Source organism: Amphibalanus amphitrite, unplaced genomic scaffold, assembly GCF_019059575.1.
Source record: "Amphibalanus amphitrite isolate SeventyFive unplaced genomic scaffold, NRLGWU_Aamphi_draft 000133F_arrow, whole genome shotgun sequence".
NCBI classification, from domain to species: Eukaryota; Metazoa; Arthropoda; class Thecostraca; order Balanomorpha; family Balanidae; genus Amphibalanus; species Amphibalanus amphitrite.
In genome coordinates this window covers 516,511-536,120 of record NW_024881628.1, presented here as the reverse complement: position 1 = coordinate 536,120, position 19,610 = coordinate 516,511, and the positions used below count along the sequence as shown (strand labels likewise).

At 50.6% G+C, this 19,610-nt stretch overlaps 2 protein-coding genes across 3 annotated transcripts in view; one reads left to right on the top strand and one right to left on the bottom strand.

Annotated features, from left to right (window-relative positions):
* Positions 1–9,553, top strand: part of LOC122382091 (histone deacetylase complex subunit SAP130-like) — a 33,897-nt gene extending 24,344 nt beyond the window's left edge. For both annotated transcript variants that reach the window (XM_043367012.1, XM_043367011.1), the window contains exons 10-17: positions 176–370; positions 1,880–2,519; positions 2,770–2,877; positions 3,290–3,422; positions 3,736–4,155; positions 4,519–4,898; positions 7,891–8,024; positions 8,386–9,553. In XM_043367012.1, the coding sequence (XP_043222947.1) occupies positions 176–370; positions 1,880–2,519; positions 2,770–2,877; positions 3,290–3,422; positions 3,736–4,155; positions 4,519–4,898; positions 7,891–8,024; positions 8,386–8,535 (2,160 nt within the window). In that variant the 3' untranslated portion in view covers positions 8,536–9,553. The remainder of the gene's footprint in view (positions 1–175; positions 371–1,879; positions 2,520–2,769; positions 2,878–3,289; positions 3,423–3,735; positions 4,156–4,518; positions 4,899–7,890; positions 8,025–8,385) is intronic.
* A 632-nt stretch (positions 9,554–10,185) lies between these two features.
* On the bottom strand, positions 10,186–18,002 carry LOC122382090. Its single transcript, XM_043367010.1, has 14 exons — positions 17,960–18,002; positions 16,749–16,799; positions 16,318–16,441; positions 15,852–16,078; positions 14,981–15,106; positions 14,486–14,542; positions 14,082–14,228; positions 13,729–13,866; positions 12,963–13,085; positions 12,544–12,669; positions 11,981–12,112; positions 11,517–11,615; positions 10,982–11,212; positions 10,186–10,408 (listed from the first exon to the last, which is right to left on the bottom strand). The coding sequence occupies exons 1-14, from the start codon at positions 17,997–17,999 to the stop codon at positions 10,383–10,385; spliced, it is 1,647 nt and encodes a 548-aa protein (XP_043222945.1). The 5' UTR covers positions 18,000–18,002; the 3' UTR covers positions 10,186–10,382.
* Positions 18,003–19,610: the final 1,608 nt, after the last annotated feature.

The following is a 19,610-nucleotide window of genomic DNA, read 5'->3' as shown; positions in this document are numbered from 1 at the left end:
GGGACTCTGCGGAACAATTTAACGAGTGAGTCGTGTGACTGATTCGTCGGCAATGATCAAACCTCCTCCACATACACGATCTTCATCAACTTAGCTATAGAGCTGCTATTCACATACCAAATACCTTGCTGTGTATTTCGCTAGCTAACGTCTCTGACTCTGTGCTTTGCGCCAGGTGATCACGCAGCCGGCGCACGGGCCGCCGCTGCAGCTGTCCCAGTTTGTGCCGACCCAGGGCGGCCAGGTGCGGGCGGCCACCTCCCAGTCCACCGCGGCGTCCGCGGCGCCGGCCGCCTCGTCTGCCGGGGCTCCTGCTGTCGCCGCCGCCGCCGTCGTGCAGACCTCGTCCACTGCCATCCCAGTGGCCAAGGTACGTGGGGAAGGAAAGGAACAGTGGGCAGGACTCGAAAGGGCACAGGTCTTTTTAGAATACATAGAAGCTTTTAAGGAAAGCAGCGTACTGCTGATGTTTATTATTCGTTTTTTTGTGAACAGGAACATCAGAATCGTTTTTTATCGTGACTCTTTGATGGCAAGTCCAATAAGCTCTTAGAAGTTCTTCGTAATGAGTGCGTGATGATCCTGCTGTCAACGAGCCTAAAAACCTCCAACAAACAAAAGTTATTCCTTAAGCGTCCTCGCGACAAGCTCCCTCTCAAACAAAAACCATCTGTCTGTCGTCCGTCACGCTGCCCTTGGCCGCATTCGCCAGCCGTTATCGTTTGACAAGTTAGCGCGACTTAAATTGCGGTCGGTGTTTGACGTGGACCCGCGGCTGTGCGGGCGGCCGTCGCGCGTCCGGCCGTGTCCTGCCGTATTGACACGGCCAGCGCGGGGTGGCGCCCCCCCCCCCCCCCCCCCCCCCTCCCCTGGTCGACAGGCGCCGACCGCACCATTGTCATCGATGACATGTTGACACGGTAATTTCGGTCGGCTAAACGTCGGATGTGATGTCCCTATAGAGGCGGCGCAACTTCTGTAAATAGATGATGCATTGTTGCCGCAATTATTGTATTCGATGGTGTGGCGAATCGTTCTCGTTTGTCAACCTGTGGCTATTAGCAGGAGCCATCGACAAACATTTTGACTTGTGCAAGCGGTTTTGCGGAGGCGAAATGCGTTAATGGAGACCTTTCGAGCATTGTTTAGTCAATTCATGTGAGTCGTGACTCGTGGATGTCATCGTATCGCCGACCTTCGCATTATTGCGGCTCTGGTGTCTATTCTTTTTTTCTAATAGTCCGATACCCATGATCAGGCAATCAGGCAACCCCTGTCCTCAGTCCCTGCGGATCCACGGATAATTAAAGACGAAAACGTCATCAACTGGCTTTCCATCCATACTTTAAAGCTGAAAGCTTTTCGGCACGGATTTGCAAAGCGCACAGATTTTGATATTTCCAGTAACCTCAGTCAATGTTTTTTTTTTCACTTTTCTAGCAACGCTTCTTTCCACACTACTCAACCAACTTCATAGTTTTCGTAATTGCTACAACCTGTAACAAGTCAGCTAATGTCAATACGCTCCGTAGAATGTATTGGTCTCTGATGTGAGGCGGTGACATACGATGAAGTCACGCCCGTCGGCGTATTCTGTGACCGGAGCTTTTCCGTTCCGTCGCGATCCGCGGCTAAACAGGGATCTATTTATGGGCCGCACGTTCTGTGTATTTTTTGGAGCAGGAAACTCCCAATTAGCGGTTAGGAGTTTTATTTTGCTGATAATATATCGTATTTTTTACTTTTAATGGGTATTATCGTTCATTTAGTGATAATCGGATGGTTCAGTAAGACTTGGTGGAGCGATGAAACATTGTATTTTCTTCCTACCTGAAAACTGATATTTTTTTTTTACTCCTGCATGTCCTTGCGTTTTCAGGTTTTGCCCCAGCAGCAGCATCAGCAGCAGCAGCCACCGGCTCAGCCGCAGCACCCTCACCAGCAGCAGCATCAACAGCAGCAACAGCACCCTCAGCAGCAACAGCAGCAGCATCCTCAGCAGCAGCATGCTCAGCACCAGCCGCACCCGCAGCCTGCGCACCACCCGCCGCAGCACCAGCAGCACCACCCTCAACATCCAGCGCAGCACCACCCGCAGCACGCAGCACAGCATCCAGCTCAGCACACAGCACAGCACCCAGCACAGCACCAGCCCCAGCACACGGCACATCAGCCTCAACACCCAACGCAGCACCCGCCTCAGCACCAAGCCCAGCACCCATCCCACCAGACCCAGCACCCCTCCCAGCATCCACCACAGCATCCGTCCCAGCACCCACCACAACATCCGTCCCAGCACCCACCGCAGCATCCTTCCCAGCACCCATCCCAGCACCCTTCCCCTCACCATCCTCAACACCCTCCTCAGCACCAGCCTCAGCACCAGCATCAGCACCAGCCTCAGCACCAGCCGCAGCACTTGCAGGCTCACCACCCACAGCACCCACAGCAGCAGCAGCAGCAGCAGCCAGCGACCAGCCGCGATCAGACCCTCCAACCGCAACAGCTGCGCCATCCAGGTATGGAGGGGTCACAATTACTGCATTTCTATTAATTTGACGCAAAAAATCGTCTTAGAATGATGTGTATTCGTGATATTTTTAGCTTGTTTTTTATACGGGAAGGGTGACTCCGTCAAAAGTCATTAGATAATTGTATGCACTATGTGTTGTGATTAAATGCATTTGGATAAGTCATGCGGTGAGTAAGTGTCATTGACATTTCTCGTAGTCTGATCTGACCTGACCTGACCTGAAATGTGTTACACAGGGGAGCCTCCGGCGGCCGTGCTCCGCGCCACGGCCGCCCAATACGGCGTGCCGGCCGGCGTGGTGTTCGAGCACGCCGGCTACGCCGCTGTACGGCAGCCCACGCCAGGTGAGTGACGCTGCCATGTTCAATACCATCCAAGGTCCCTTTTCCGTGTCAGCCTGTAGGTGATCTCTACTACCTCTACAGCTACCTCGTCTAGTTCTTCTGCCCAGCATTGCCGATTTATTGCACGCCTCTTGGCCGACAATAGTGATCAGCTCCCCTGTCCCTACGTCTCGTATGGGACTACAAAGCATCAGTGCTGTGGGAGGCGGCGAGACTGTTAGGCAGCAATGAGTTTCGGAAGCCGTTATAGCTCCGGATGCTCGCTTCTGTCACTGGCGTGACATTGTTCGAATCTATTCTCTGTCGCTAGTGACGATATATTTTTCGTTATGTATGCGTTTTCATGTGTTTTATCTTTGCGGTGTGTATCAGTATCACGCTCTCTAACTCGTTGATACCGGTGCTGTCTCAGGGCCGAGTGGCGCCGGCCGGCTGGTCAGGGGCCTGGAGGGACGTCTGCAGCCGCACGCTACTCCTCAGTCACCGCAGGCCGCCAAAATGACCTCACCTCGGCCGAGCATCCTGAGAAAACCGCCCAGTGAAATGTGAGTGCCACCCTACTGCTGAATTTTCATGCATTCATTCATTCATTCATTCATTCATTCATTCATTCATTCATTCATTCATTCATTCATTCATTCATTCATTCATTCATATAATTCATTGAATTCATTCATTCATTTAAGTTATTAAATTCATTCAATTTATTCATTCATTGAATTCATTCATTCATTGAATTCATTCGTTATTATTTTTTTTTGTTCATTAATCCATTCATTTATGTCATTCATTTATTTCGTTTGTGCACTGACTCACGGGTCCTTGTCTTCCCATGCAACATGCCCGTTCTGGCGGCAGGACCCCCGGAGGCCGGGCGGTGCGGAACCTCAGTCACCAGCTGTCGGTGGCAGTGGCCAGCACCAGCGGCACTAGCGGCACCAGTGGCACCAGTGTGCCGGGTCCCAGCGGCGCCGGTCCCTCCGGCTCCGGCGGCGGTGGGGGTGGGGGCGGCGGGGGCTCGCCGCCCTCCTCTCCTCCCCGTCGGCCCGACTCGTCGGGCCACTCGTCCAGTACTATATCGGCCTCGTCCTCTCCGGGAGAGCCGGCCGGCCAGGAGGGCGCCGACGAGCCCACGCCGTCCACCTCTACCGGAGCCGGAGCTACCAGCGGTGCCGGAGCCGGAGCCGGAGCGGCGGCTGGAGCCAGCGGGCCGGTCCCCGGCACGGCCACGCCGCCCCTCGGACTCAGCCCCAGGAAAAAGCCGCGCAAACAGAACCTGTGAGTGACTAATAAGCAGAAAATGAAGGTGAAGGTGTGGTATGTGGACGTAAAAAAATGGACGGGTTTTTGTTAAGAATAAGACAGTTCCGAGAGGGGTTTTAAATGCCTAAGTTTAACGGGGTTCTTGTGAGCAAAAGCGCGTGAACATATTGATTGGTCTCGCGCTGGAATAGTGAAATCCTGGACTGCTTTTCCCATGCATTTCCCAACATATAAGAACTTCGCTATCTCACGATCTTGCCTGTACCTGTTCAGTGGAATGCTCATAGATCACCGTCTTTGAGCCATCTCCATCATTGGGCGAGCTTTCACCTCACTCCCAGTTACGGCGAACCCTCACCCACGACCCTCTGTCCACAGGGCGTCCACGGCGTCGGCGGCGCCGGCGGCCTCGTTCCCTGCCGTACCGTTCAGCCGTCCGCGGCCGGCGCGGCCGGGCAGCGACGACGAAATGAACTTCCTCCGGGAGCACATGCGCACACCGGCGTCATCGTCGGCAGCGTCGACGGCGGCGGCGGCGGCACCGCGACCCTCCGAGCCGGCGCCGCCGCCCCCGAAGCGGCCGGCGATGTCGCTCCTCAACTCGTACGGCCCCCGCACTTGGAAGCCGGCCTCGAGCCATTTCGTCAAGTATACCGATGTACGGGGACGCGATGAGCGAAGACCGACCATCGCCGACCTGGCCAGTCAGAAGCACATCTCGCAGAAGGTCAACGGATGGAAGATCCACCATATTTCGGGTAGGTTCCAGCCTCCAGGTCAAAAGAGCTGGGTCGGGATCAGGGGGTGGCGTTATAGTGGAACAGGACACTAATGACATTGATATAGCACGAGGGTTGTTTGGTGCATTGTCTTTTGCTGTCATCTTTACGCCATTCTCAATGCTTTTCATCAAAGATACGCCTTTTAGATATTGTCTCGGATAACTGGCTCCTTTTTTTTTTGCCGAGCTCCGCTTTCTACGCTGTCCGTAGTGTTGGTCGTCACCAGGGATTTTGACCATCTTGATATCGAGATTCTTGATCGTTTTAGCTGGCCCAAATTGCCTCCTTTAGCGACACTGAAGTCACAATGCAACGAATCATTGGTTGCTCTTCTGTTGTTTTTCTTCCAGCATATGTGCGACATATTTTACGCCACCCCAGCCATAACCATAACTGCATTATTTTTTGTTTTTATTGTTGTTTTTTCGTATTATGCATACATTAGCATATGTATCTGTTTACTCTTGCCCCCTTACTAGTCAATTACCACCAAACGGCTTACCACTCCCTTCGCTGCTCAGTCACCATCATGTATGCTTATCATCATTCTTGGCACGGAAATAATATCGCCCTAACATAATCGCCTTCGATACCTGTATACTGGCCCGCCGCTATATTTTGAAGGACACGCTTAGGCAAGCCCCTGATCTATTCTTGATCGCGCTGACGCCATAGGCATGGATGAGAAAGTCAAGGGTATGTAGGGTATGCTTCAACATGCAATTCGACGTAGCCTTCGGTAGTTACTTGTCACTCAAATACATGCTTCTGTATTCTTTCCTCCGGCTATTGAAGAGTTACGACGTCGCCGCAGGCTCCTATTCCGTGCTTATTTTAGTTCATGCAGAAGTGTTTCATGCTTATTCTACCTCAGGTTCACTTGCACTTGCATAAGATGTCCCAGATTCTGATACTTAGCCATGCAAGTACGCTCACTTTTGCAATCGTGCGTCATATTTAGGTCGGTAATTCCTACTGAATATGTATTCAGTGCGGCGCTGAGGCGAAGTTGTATCCCGCTCGGGACTGGTGAGCCGAAGGCTGTCAAGGTAGCTTCAGTGACTGTTGCCGGCCCAACCTTGCGGGTCTCATAGCCGCGACCTGCCGCCGCCGTGACATGGCGGCGGCCGTCAGTGTCAAATCGGCGCCATCTACCTCCTGTCAGCCGGAACAGTGAAAGGAAACACTTCGTAATTTCGCAAATGGGCAGCCACACCTTTGCTCCAGGTGCATTTATATACACGGAAAATGGGGCTGACAAGATAATTTGACGCCGTGAATCGGACAACAGGATTATTTAAACGAGCCATACTGCCATATACTGTTTGACCTTTTTTATGGCTCACAAGCTCAATGCCAAATTTGTCTTGGCTTATTCACACCCTCACGCAAATCGATTGGTGTGTGCAAGTTTTTTTTAAAATAAATTTAGCTCGAATGTTTGAATGGAGCCGGAGCCCACGCTAAGCAGAGCTTGTTGCGTAGACCCCGACCCCTATCGTCCGATCGCGCAATTTCGGGTATCGGGAGAATTTAGATGCCAAAGTTTAACGTGTCCTTCAAAGCCAGACACGGCCTGCCCCACTCAACTGACTTCAACTGGCTGCGGCTGCTCCCACCAACCGCAGACCATCCCCGTCAGGAGAAGATGGAGTAATAGCAACGACTTACCTATTTGAAACTGATTGCGCATAAACTAGTATGTACATATGGGCAGTTTCTTGAGTGAGTGATTGTCATATGTCCCTCAAAAATGTTCGCTTCCGTGCCACCGACCGCGGATAGTTACCTATAGCACTGGGTCACATGCCGCTAGAGATTGCAATCCCGGGATCGGGATCCCGGCGGGATTTTAATCCCGATCCCGATCCCGAAATTCCGCCAATCCCGGGATCCCGAAAAGAATCAGTTTTTCACCTTAAAAAGAATGCAGCCGCTGCACGAGTCTTGTTTACACTGTTTATGGTGCTGCGTGACATAACGCAGATAAACTATTTAGCTGGCACCCCGTATTGGCCGTCGACAATCGACCGTGTTGGTAGCTCTCGGGTATCACCCACAGCGGTCAAGCCGCTTAAATACGTACGAAAATGGGTCCCGAACGCCAAAAAAAAAAATTGCAGCATCAGCGCTGCAACATCTTTATCAGGATCACAGATCGTTCAGCGATTCTGACTTGCCCGTCCGTGGCCGGAACAAAGGAGGTCATCAAGACAGTCTTTGAGCTCGTGTCGCAGAAACATGTCACAGATGTCACGCAAGTGACGGCAGAGCTCACTGATTCAGACGTTGAAGACGGTAGAGTGGAGCTCTCCCAGTCAGTGACTCTGCTCTCAAAGCGACTTTCGAGCAAATTCTGAGAGACATTAATGATGAAAGCGGAACCGGAAGGAGGTAAAGTGACCAAGCGACGTTTTGAAAACATTGTGAAATAGGGAGCTGCCAAAGTTGGCGTACACTGGTTGCGAGTTTTTAAGTAGACAGACCTACCAGCATGGCAATGGCTTAAAACTGTCGCGCTAACTACGAGTAGCGTAGAGGAAGAGTGAGTGAGGCGTGGATATGCTGGAACCCGTCTAGTAAACGTACTGGTCGACGCACAGTTTTATGAAGGCCAATTGGGAATAAATGCTAATGCTAATCAAATCGAAACGTTTTATTCGCAAATTCAATCGTTTTTAATGCAAATGACATGGTCTAAGGATGGCTTTTGGTTGCCTCTTTGTTTGTGGTAAGCTAAAAGACGCAAAATATGTCAGTAGGAAATCACTCTTACGACATTTAGTGACAAGACCGGGATCCCGGGATCCCGGGATCCCGAAATAAAAACTTTCGGGATCCCGGGATTGGTAAAACGTTCCGGGATGGCAATCTCTACATGCCGCCTCTTTAAACTCTCTGCATCCTATTCACCTAAAACTTACTCTTCTCATCCACTTACCTGACCCCACTCTCCTGCCTTATTCAGGTCAGCTGGACGAGCTGGCAGAGGTGGAGCGTACTGTCCACCGGCGCCTCACAGAGATGCTGCGTGCCTCCGAACGCATGTCGTTCTCGCGGCGAGAGGACAAAGAGATCACCAAGCTGAACGAGCTCATCAAGGTAAGGACGGGGACGTGGTCGCAGGGGCTCAACCAGATATCACGAGCGTCTATTTTATGAATTAGAACCATATGTGTTTATTCAAAGTCGATCAAGTACCTATGTAGATCAATTAGTAATAGTATAATCCACATGAAACAAGGTTCAAACCAAAATTACAATGAACTTCACGCTGTAGTTTATCAAATACCACCGACAGTGTCTTTTTGCCGTGTCCCCGCTCTGTGCTTCACTCCCGATATGATGGTGTTTGGGCATTGGTCAAACTCCCAATGGGCGCATAATGACTCCTATATCGATGCGCCCTAAAAACGCTACAAACAAGTAACAATCGTTTAACTCCTGTTCCGTTCACCACCAGGGTAACGTGCAGCGGAGCAAGATCCTGCGCGACCAGCTGAGCGAGGCCAAGGTGCAGATCACCTCCGTGTTCGAGCACAAGGAGGCCATCGAGCAGGCCATCGAGAGGTACGGACGAAAGCGACCCACGCGAAAACGCGACCGGCGCTGAGACGCGATCCCGGGACGGAGAGGAGCAGCAGGATGTAGCGTAGAGATTTAGCACGAAGCAGCAGAGTCGTGTTCAGGCTCGGAGGAGTCACTTGGCGGTGTTCTCGAGATCTCTGGCGAGGTGTGTGTCATGGCTTGTCGGCTCCGATAATCAATAGCGTTCATACAGCGGGGTTGTGGAAGATTCGTTCTGAAGACAAGGACCTCATCCACGCAGGGCAGCCTCGGTGGACCGTGAAAAATCGAAAGGAGTCACAGTTGTTTTATGGCGTCGAACGCCGCTTTCCCACTGCGCGGATTTTAATTTCAGTTTTGGTAGATGTAGACATTCGAAGGGAATCCCTCTGCGTCTAGCGTTGCCGGTCTATGGCAACACATTGTACAAACGTGCCGTTTCCCGATCACCGTTGCTGGAGCGGCAGGAGCGTAGTCTTAGCGATCCGGGGCCGTCCGTCCCCCGTCGTCGGCAGTTAGCGGCGACTCGGACCTCGCCTGGGAGCGGTCCCGCGACCAATCGGGACTCCGTGTGTGTCTTTGGGTTATGTGGTCAAAGTTAGCGATGAGCTGTTCATTTTGCCGACGATGAAGTGCGGAAATTCGGCGGTCGAGTGAGAAGCGTCGCGCCGGCGCGATGATTGCCGACGTGGTTTTGTTCGTGTCCCGCGGAAGTCGCCGGTGGAAATTCGTTTCGCGTTCATCGGCGTCGATCTGAGCGGACCAGTGGTTTGTGTATGAAGTGGTTTTAGAGATAGAGAACTCTTATTCGACGTGCGATGGAGATTGAGAGTTTGCCTCTGCTGGGTTAGACTGCAGATGAACCGAGCGTCTCTTGCTTCTGGAAGAGTGGGGTCCGTTGCAGGTAGTCAAAAGGGGAGAGATAGAGTGCACGTGAACGAAAGGATGAACTTGTGCGCGGAAAAGAACGCGTTCATGGACATCTTAGAGCAACAACTTCTCAGTTCGGAGTTCAGCTTGACCCTCTCGAAAGGGTTGCTTTTGTAATAAACACGTTCTTTGTGGTACGCTGTGTCAGTTCCGCGTTACACACTTCGTCTTTTATATATCTTCAGCATAAGTCCAGAAGTGTAATTGTGCTATCCTTTATTTTTACGTAGGCAACAGGCATGCAGTGGTCCTTTCCTGATAGCTGGTTGTCCTGGGAGCACCAGTATGTCGTATTCTAGCCCGGTAACAGCCCCATTGCTTGCGTCGTTTTTCCGTCATATTTCCGCAGCTGGTGTCTCCCCCATCTGGCTCCGTTATTTTCTTTTGCCTCCACCGCCTTTCCATCATCGATTCTGTGTTGGGTTTTCTTCTTTTCTATTACCCTGCTCATGCGGCGTGTGCGTTGTGTTATGTGCATTGTCAGGGATTACATGAACATGGAAGATCATGTGATCTATGACATTGCAGTTGGTGTTGCTCTGACCATCTGTCGTCAGTTACGCCCGGCCCACCTAACCATTTGAATGATCGTCGTAACATTGCGTATCGAATGAGTTGTGATGCTTCATTCTTTTTCTTTTTCTTCCGTCGGCCTAATCACAATGTGTAATTGCTTCTAATTCACTAGATTAACATTCAATAATATCTACATTATCCCCTTTGCCATCCTCTCACATACACATACATTAATCTCGCAAAGACGCGCTCTTGCATTACCCCATATATTCACATCGCATTGACGGGCTCACAAACAGGCATACAGTTGACCAATGAATGAGTATCAGCTGGGGGGCGCGGGACAGCACAGAGTCACAGCACGCGAAACGGACACCCCACACGGGACGCAGGTCAGGTCAGGTCAGTTCCGAGTCTTGAGGTCATCACGGCTCCATAGAGACGTCCTTAGCCTTTGTGGGTACTCGGGAAACCTGAAACAGCAGCGGTTTTTACATAAAAGAAGCGGAAACTTAATTTAAGCTCATTTCAGGTACGACTCATTTTGAAGATGAATTTGGCATTGTCCGGTGAAAAACAATGACGAGATCCACTTTCCCTGAATAGAGCTGTCATCATTAACGTGTATGACACACAGACAGTATGCCCACTGCCCAGTGCTACTAGCCTCCGTCAGCTGCTTCCCTTTCCTCCAATCGAGTTAGCCGGGCGCGGCGAGTCAAATCCACCCCGTGAGACGGTCCCTGCCCACCACAACATCGGCGCCGCGGGTCCGTCCGGCTCGTCCCAGTCCGCCGTTCGTGGAAACTGTCCCTCTCGAGTCTACACCATGCTCGTAGTAGTGAAAGCACTTGCTCGTTGGTTAGATGGCGAGCGGGCTTAATACCGGCTTTACAGGGAAGGGAATTACTTTCTGTCTTAACCATCATCCAACAACATCTCGTATCCCGAAGTACGCGTCCACCGGTGCTGCCTCCCGCCGCCCACACCGGCTCACCTACCCAGTATATCTATCTCACTCTCACCCACCTCACCACCAGACTCACCCAGTATATCCAGCTCCTTGATGTCGTTGGTCGAGAGGCCCTCCTCGGTCTCAAAGCTGCGTTTGCGGGCTCGCGTGGCCACCGAGCCGGTGACCTTGCCGCGCACAGAGCCGGTTGCGGACAGGTGGCTGTTGGCGCCCTGGTACTTCTCCTGGATGTCGGAGCCGGAGCCGGACTGGCGCGCCCGCCGGAATCGGCTCGTCTCCCGGCCCGTGGTGACTACCGTGGCGCCTGGGGGGAGATAGGGCATTGTGAGGGAGTGTAGTTCCTGAAAGAGGAGGGCTGTGAGTCGGTGAATGGCGATCTCCGAATGATTTGAATGAATTAAATATTTGAATGGAAATGTGTCAAAACATTGATGGCAAGTAATTAGTAATTCATATTGATGCGAATAAAGTTACACCATTTGATATTGATCTATAGGTAAGGCTGAGCTACCAATATTTACAGAATGGAAATTTGGTAATAGCATTATACTCCCACTGCCCCGGACGAATTATTGCTGTGAAGGGCTGTATGTCCCTTCCTGACTCACCCTGTCCGGCGCGGCCGCGCAGTGAGCTGCGTTTGTTCTCCTTTGTCTGCTCCTGAAGTCGCTCCCGGGAGTTGCCGAATGTCCGACCCTTGGTCAGCTCTGTGAAGAGCAAGCAGGAGTGTCAGGGGAAGGTCTAAAATTGCAGCCGCTGTCCCCGTTGGACTTTGGCATTGAATTACAGGAAATGGGCTAAAAATCATGCGGACGAGCTTCATTGTTTGCACAAAAATTAGCTCCACCGGCCGTACTTCTGCACACTTCTCTGATAAAGTTTTTTCAACACTTTGATTTTTACTGAATTGGTGCAGTTAATTGGTTTCCATATAAAACTAAGCTTGATTCCAACTCGCTTCGTTATTCCAAGCAGAACTCAGCTGCAACCGTACTGTCGATCAATGAGCTTGAAACGATTAGATATGGCCAAATTGCCCCAATCAACAAAACAAACAGCCGATCGTGCTTACTCTTCATCGTGCTGGTGCAGTGGTCGCACTTTTTGCCCTTCTTCTCCACCTGGACAAAGTTTCCGGACTGTTTGGTGGCCGTGTTGGTCTGTCGCTCCCCGAGCACTTCTGTCTGGATGTCACGATTGAGGCCTGTCGATACACGGATGTAGTGAGTGAAGACGGGTCAACGATTTGGAGAGGCATTTAGCCCCTTTGACATCTTTGTGGAGTGTGATTGAAAACTTAACTACCAATTTCATGTAACTATTATTGGATTATGGCATGAGCCAGAACTGTGGACGATGGTCTAACGTGGACTTCATCATCCTTCCATCTTATAATTTACAGCACATGCTTCAAAACTCAACATTCCAGCCCAGTTTGCCCTACGAATGTCGCATACCCAGTCGAGCGCTACCAGACCACCTCGAAGCCTGTCTCAGGACCCCACAGCCCACATCACCGTCACAAGTTGCACCCTTTGAAGCCAAGTTACGCCTTTGGAAGCTGACGGCACGTACGGGTCATTCCCGTCTCGTCTGGGCCCGTGGTCCCGGAACGACGACTACCCAGCAACCTACCTTCATCGGTGGCCGCCTGGCGCAGCTTAGCCTTGCCGATGCTCCTTCCCTTGATGGCGGTCCGGCTCTGGGCCTTGTCACTGCTGCGCCGCTCCAGCGAACCGACCTCGAGGTCTCCGCCGCGACCTGACGGGGGGGGGGGGGAGGGGTAGGTGTGGTACCGACTCAGTGAATGACGGTGGTCACTGGTCAGGATCGGCTGACCGATTTTGACTCTGTCCTATTGGGTCTAGATTTTGATCTCAAGACGTGCATGGAGGCTGGTCCCGATTTTTTGTCCGTCTTAAGTTTGATCTTTTCTGTTATTTCACGAAAACCGTCATTAGTTATTCTCCCTGATTGTCATTCATTGACATCAGACAACTAATCAAACATTTTCTCCCTCTGTATGGATTTGATTAATCGAGTCTATCCCTCACCTGCGAGCCGAAGGTTCTGTTTGGTGGTGCCCGCGGAGACGAGGGTTCCTTCCCGGAGCTCACTCTCCGTGCCTAGTACAGCCTGATTCTCCTCCAGCAGTTCGACGGGGCCGCCGCGCGAGCCTGCGGAGAGAGAGAGAGAGAGAGAGAGAGAGAGAGAGAGAGAGAGAGAGAGGGGGGGGGGTCAGAGTATGCGATGTCAGAGCTCAGAGGCTCAGAACACAGGTCAGGGTTTGTGGGCGTGGGTTCCGGCGAAGGGTGCGGGTGAGAGGTTATGGGGTAAGCCATGGGATAACGGTATTAATGACGACTGAGAGTACGGATGTGGCGGAATTTTGATATCGTGGCAAGCCATACCTTCCAGAGATGGATAAAGTTTTTTATTGTGTTTACTGGGGAGGCGACATGGCTGCATTGGCATCCAGCTTTTACGTGCAGTTGTTAGCGAGATTACATATGTTACCTTTATACGCTGTAACAAGTCAGAACAACAATAAGGCCAGTTTTGACTTTTAAAACTCAGTATTTATTTATGGTGTCGTGGAAGCTTTCCAGTCTGCCCAAATAAACTATTCGGCCCTCTGTCATATCTGTAAATCCCGCGCACTCCGTGACCTGGCTATGAAATATTCAGCTCGGACAAAATTCGACGGTCGTTTCTCTTTCATGCATTTCATCGGCTAACAGTTGACAGTCTACAGATCCGCCCGAGCCCTATGACACTGTTGATTTCTGCGAGGTCAGTGCGCGTGCGCCGTGACGTTACCTGCGAATCCTTTGGCGGCGGTGCCGCTGAGTGAGAGTTTCTTGGATTTGGTGGTGGCCTGTTCGGTCTCAGCGCGTCTGCCTCTTTCCGTTCGTAACTCTTTTTTGTCACCCTTGGATGTCAGCGAGCCTCTCTGCCCTGCAAAGGAAGTGGGCGGGTGCAAATATATCAAGTGGCTGCAATTAATGGAGACATATCTGTTCTATATTTATAACCTCCACGAGATTTTCACCGTGACGGCTGTCTTTTTGGCTGCCGTAACGTTCAGCATTTGTATTTATTTAGTTTACCAATGAGGCCCTGAAGCAGGGACAGCATTACGCCGGAAGTCGTGATCGCAATTGGACGCCCACCTGGAGCTAGCGCGGCCAGGTCCTGCGCAAAGTTCTCCTGCTGCCGGTTCGTCTCCTGTCTCTTAGTGTTCTTCAGTCGCTTCCGCTTGGCCAGTTCCAGCCCCGTTGTTTGCTGGATGGCGCCATTAGGACCGATTCGGCCGGCGACTGAAAAACAACATTACACTCATCAATTGGTGACATATAACTTAATATAAGACACCTTCTTCCCTTTGATTGATATGTGCTTTGGTGGGCACCGACGAGGTGGCATAAGTTCTTAAATCGCATTGGTGTAAGCCGCTTCTGCTGTGAAAAATTTCATGTGACCGCCGCAACGTTTCACTTAAGGCTGCCATTAATAACAAGCGAAGGATATGTCAAGACAATTAAGTGGAAATGATTTACAAATGTCGTAGGCTTACATTGTCCGAGATCTCCTGCGCCGCTCAGGAAATCCTTCTGGCTCAATGATCCGCCCTCTGGAACGAAATCAGGGTGGTTACGCATACATATTTGTTAGCACCACGCGTTACTGTTTCAACGGACCACGGCAGCCTAATGTCTATTGTCATCTGCAGTCAATGGTGGCTTTTTACCTCTTTTACTCCTTTTGATAATATTTGTGTTATGTCGATTTCTTCCAGCATGTTAGATTTTATGACATTACAAACCGTATTACGTAAGTGGCGGTTATTTTATGTCTCCGCCATGCCATTCACTATTTCTCCCTTCATTCTCCGCTCGTCACAGTGTACAGATTCCCTGCAGGGGCGTTACAGAAACTCCACCATTAACTGACGCTCAAGTCTGCCGCCGCGGCTGTGAGCGAAGCTCGGTTTACATAAAGCGACCGCCGCGAATGCACGGGCGACGCGCCGGCTTCATAACTCGGCCTCCTGATGCCTCCGTCGGCTTACTGGGGAATCCGCCAAAGTTCTCTGTGCTGAGTGAGGTGGTGACGCTCTTGCTGAGAATCTGGGCGGCGTTGCGCTCGTCCTCGCTCGACTTGCCCGTCTTCTGACCGCGAATGGACATGATACCGCCTGAAAGAGAGTTGGGTGGTGTGCCGTCAGAATGCGTACAATTAGAGAAGCGAGATGCATAGGGAATAGGGATCCCAAGCTAGCTGTCTCAACTTTAAACTAATGTAAAGGTGGGATGGTCAGTGGTCACTCGGCAGCTCACAAGCTCACAAGCTCACAGCAGGCGTGCAGTAGCTTTTCTGCGCCACTAAACGGCTGATGGAGTAAGCTATTGAGTGAGCACACTGTGCTAGCGAGTAGCGATTTATATCACTGAGAACGAGGTTACTGTGAACTATGGCCTGTCTCTCGAGGGTTCGCCGCTGTATCACATACACTCCAGTGAGGCGTGTAAACCAATGTTATCTCATTGTATCCGGAGGCAGTGTGGCGTCATGACGAATCTGTAAATGTCTCCACAAGATTATGCTACCTACTTCATTTACTTATACCGTGGGTGTATGAATGTCCCCCTCCCTTCCTCTCTCTCTCTCTCTCTCTCTCTCTCTCTCTCTCTCTCTCTCTCTCTCTCTCTCTCTCTCTCTCTCTCTCTCTCTCTCTCTCTCTCTCTCTCTCTCTCTCTCTCTCTCTCTTCTCTCTCTCTTCTCTCTCTCTCTCTCTTCTCTCTCTCTCTCTCTCCCTCTCTCTCGTTCTCTCTCTCCCTCTCTCTCTCTTCGCTCTCTACTCATTCGCCACCACTCTACCTGGATTGCTCCATTAATATGGCCACCCCAGCGCTCCCTACCATAGCTCTCGGAGCACTCACCTATTCCTGTGTCGCGGGTGCCCTCGCCCTTCTCCTTGTAGACCTTCTGACGCTGCTCCTGCTCAGCCAGCCGGCGTTTGCTGATGTCTGTTCGCCGGGAGAGGCTGATGCCGCCCACGAACGGCATCAGGAAGCAGGTTCCGGCCTTGTAGCACTCGCCACACTCCTCGCCTTGACCCATCTTGTCGCACGCGTACTTGGGGCGCTTGCATGCGAACGACTTGGGCCTGTGTGGTCGGAGAAAGGGGTAGGCGCTGAGATAAGGTAGCGGGATTCATTGTTCACCTGCGATCAGCTATCGATAGTAAAAAGTGTTACATTTCTAGTGTGGGTTATGAAGCTATGCCTGGCTATATTGTTATTCTTAGTGACCAATGCTGCTCCCTTGAACCCAACGGCCGGCTTCTCCGTTTAACGAATCCCAGAAGTGTTCAGCCTTGTCACTTCGTGTGTCACTGGTTCTTACCCAAGCTGGATGGGCTGCAGCTTGTACTTGGTGCAGTACTCCTTGCAGGCATCCAGCGTGATGATGCCTTGGAGTGGCGCGATGGCTTCCGTCTTTTTACAGCATCGCGTCTTCGGGTGGATGGCTGCCATAATGGAGGGTTTGCCGGTCAGGTGTACGTTCAAAAGTCTGCTCGTCGTCTTGGGTTGCTATGGCTCGGGCTGACCTCTCAGGCAGTTAAATGTATGCTTTTTAGTCTATCCTACGGTTTATTTCAATATTTAAGGCCACGAAATTAAAGAAAAGATTTCACGCCCTTTTTGATATTTATTTGTTGGGTTCCATTGTAATTGAATATCACCAAAAAGGTCACTCATCATCTAATTTGAATCATAATCTGCTGATTTTTGCAAGCCTCCAAATTTTGCACCCTGCGCTGCACATTGCCTTACCTCGACCCACCAGACTGGCTCCTTCCGCGCCACTGTCTGTGAGCTGCAGAACTGAAAATAAATGTAACGGGTCACTGACGCTCACATTTCTCTCTTGGCTCAAATGATTAAAAAAAAACATGCATTTGACTTCTGGGATGATTGGAAATGCGTATCAAACAATTCAAATGTACCTAAAATAAGAGGCCTTTGATTTTTTTTATGAGTTCCGGCCAGCTGTGTGTTTACTAGTGGCCAAAGTTCGATTACTTCTGAGCGGCAGAACTTGGCACTTCATCATTGAGCAAAACACATCGGTAAATTCGTCGAATGAATTCCCAACCCAAAACATGCCGACTGCGATTCCACCAGTGTTGCTAGTAAATTTGGCGTGCTCTGCTCGAAATACCGTTTTACCAGGAGAGGCGATATCGATAATCGCGTTACTCAGACGCCCCAAAACTGCGGCGGTGGTCGCCGCCCTCAGTAATGTCTTTCGGCCTCAGTACTTTCTATTTATATTTCGTGCTTCACCTTCATGCGCTTGGAATGCATAATTGGTTTCGTAGAGGGATTCCCCAACAAGCCCTGCGTACGGCTGGCTCTGACTTTGTCAGTTTAATTCATTTGAACTAAACTTTTTAAATTGTTTAAGAAGTGTCAATGTTCTGATACTTCTTGCGTTTGACCTTCAGCCATAACGAATGGTCGACATCATAAGCTCGCGTGTCTGACGTCTCGCGGTCCCTACACTTTGGGCAGGCTTTCTAAACCATTTCTGAACATCACGGTCTTTATGTAACCGTCGTATGGCTGCGCTCAGGAGCGGTCATCACTAATGCAGTCCAGTGGGTCGGTCTATGACCGAGCTCACCGATTGGAGATATGGTGGCTGCATTATACATCAGCCGCGGTTTCTTATTGGGGCTACGGGACGGCACAGATGCAGGGCGATCACTGCTGCCATGTATACTGCTACTAAAAGTAAAGCACGGAAACGGAAGACCGTCCCTCCGTTCGTTTATGTTTAGTCGCAGACACTGCCTTTTAAGATAGTTGTCTTACAAATAGTTTCTGCGCACTATGGGACGGAGAATAAGGCTTCTCATGTTTACGCATGAGATTACTACTTTTAATTTCTAACCCCACTGGGATATTTTCAGCTGACCTCTGTGTGTCTCTCAGTCATCTGTATAGGTAATAATATCGCAGGGAATAGAGTATAGACTCACCGAGTAGCAGCCCCACGGCTGCCGCGGCGCGCGGGACCATGGTCGGCGGGTGACGGTGAGCTGCCGCCGGCGGCCCCCTATATACCGGCACCTGACCGACACCCTAACCGCTCTGTTTACCGGCTGTGTTGGACCGACAGGGTCGTGTCAGGCGATCGGCTGTGTCAGGTCGGCCGGGCTGTGCCACTGTGACGGCGATGTGGCCTTCGGTAGAGCGAGTGGCAGGGTTGGGTCGCGGCATAGTCAAGGAACGGTCAGCTAAGAAAATGCATAGGAAAATACATTGTCAGACAGTACAACGCAGTACACGCTTACTACTCACACTGGCATGTATTGTCATTCATGCCAGCACACCGTTATACATGCTGTCTCCGACGCCCACACACAAACACATCACTAGCTCTGATCCCCTTTCTGGCATGCAATTTAGCGTTGGCTTTCCCACTATGACGCCGTCACCGACACTGCAATACTAAACTTGAACGGTCGCAAAGTGACGACTAATCTGTTACATGTTTTGCTGAACCCACACTCTGTGAAGTCGGGCCGGTGTGAAATGGGTTAAGTGTATGGGTAGCAATGAATGCAAGCCGATCGTATTAACAAATTTTAACTCCTACTATTTACGACAGGGAAAGAACAATGACATGGATAAACATTAAACACTCATGTTGATACAAACCTTTTTCACTTTTTTTCGTTCATCGGTATATGCACTGAAAACAATTCAACCCAAGGCCCGTGAGTAAACCGGTGTTTTGCGGTTACCCCTATCCGCAACCATTTTTAACCACCCTCCCAGGAGTACAGTAAGGTCCCATTGCAGTGTAGTCGTCCCTGCTCTCAGCGGACTTGTTCGCTGACAGCGGTTATATCCGCTCAGAGCAAGTACGACTACACCGCAACGGGACCTAGCACTACTCCTGGGAGGGTGGTTAAAAATGGTTGCGGATAGGGGTACCCGTAGAACACCGGTTTACTCGCCAGCCTTGGGTTAAATTGTTTTCAATGTGATGCCTGATCTGAACGCTGTCATTCTATGGGATTAATTTTTTGTGTCAGTTTCCCTGGCGTGGTCATTTGGTAGCTGTTGGTGGCATTTACATCGGCGAAGAAGGTGATTAATTTTCCTTCCGGCAATGTGCGTTTGAATGAGACCATCAAAAGGTGGGGCGCATCATTATGTTATGCAGCTATTAATACTGAACTGTGGTTAAAATACGTCAAAACCAGGCGAATTAAATTCAAAGGGAAGCGTGTAAGTATTTTTAATTTGATGGTGCATATTATATATCCCATCCATGATCCATGAGAAGAATGAGATTGACTTCTCATTGGTAGGTATGTGTTTCATGCGCATTTCTTGAGCAGATACTGTTTATTCTGAAGGCCAGGTCAGCAAGCATGGAAGTCGGAGACCCAAACGAGTGGGAGTACCACAGGCTTTTAGGAAGCAATTTACACAATTACCTTCCTTCCTTGAAAATAGTTATGAACGCTAGCCACACATGCTGAACAACTGCTGAACCCATGTGACACAGCCTGTTGTATACCAGGACGGTGATATCCTTATGTGTACGCATAGATATTGTCCCTTTAATCGTCATAAGTGAAGGCATACAAATCGACATCAATATTATAATTGAGGGCT

Coding starts and splice junctions, on each gene's coding strand:
- LOC122382090 (XM_043367010.1), bottom strand. CDS start 17,999: ATGGTCCCGCGCGCCGCGGCAGCCGTGGGGCTGCTACTCG. Junction 16,079..16,317: donor CTGCAGCCCATCCAGCTTGG/GTAAGAACCAGT, acceptor CCGACCACACAG/GCCCAAGTCGTTCGCATGCA. Junction 10,409..10,981: donor CAAGGAGCTGGATATACTGG/GTGAGTCTGGTG, acceptor CTGCTGTTTCAG/GTTTCCCGAGTACCCACAAA.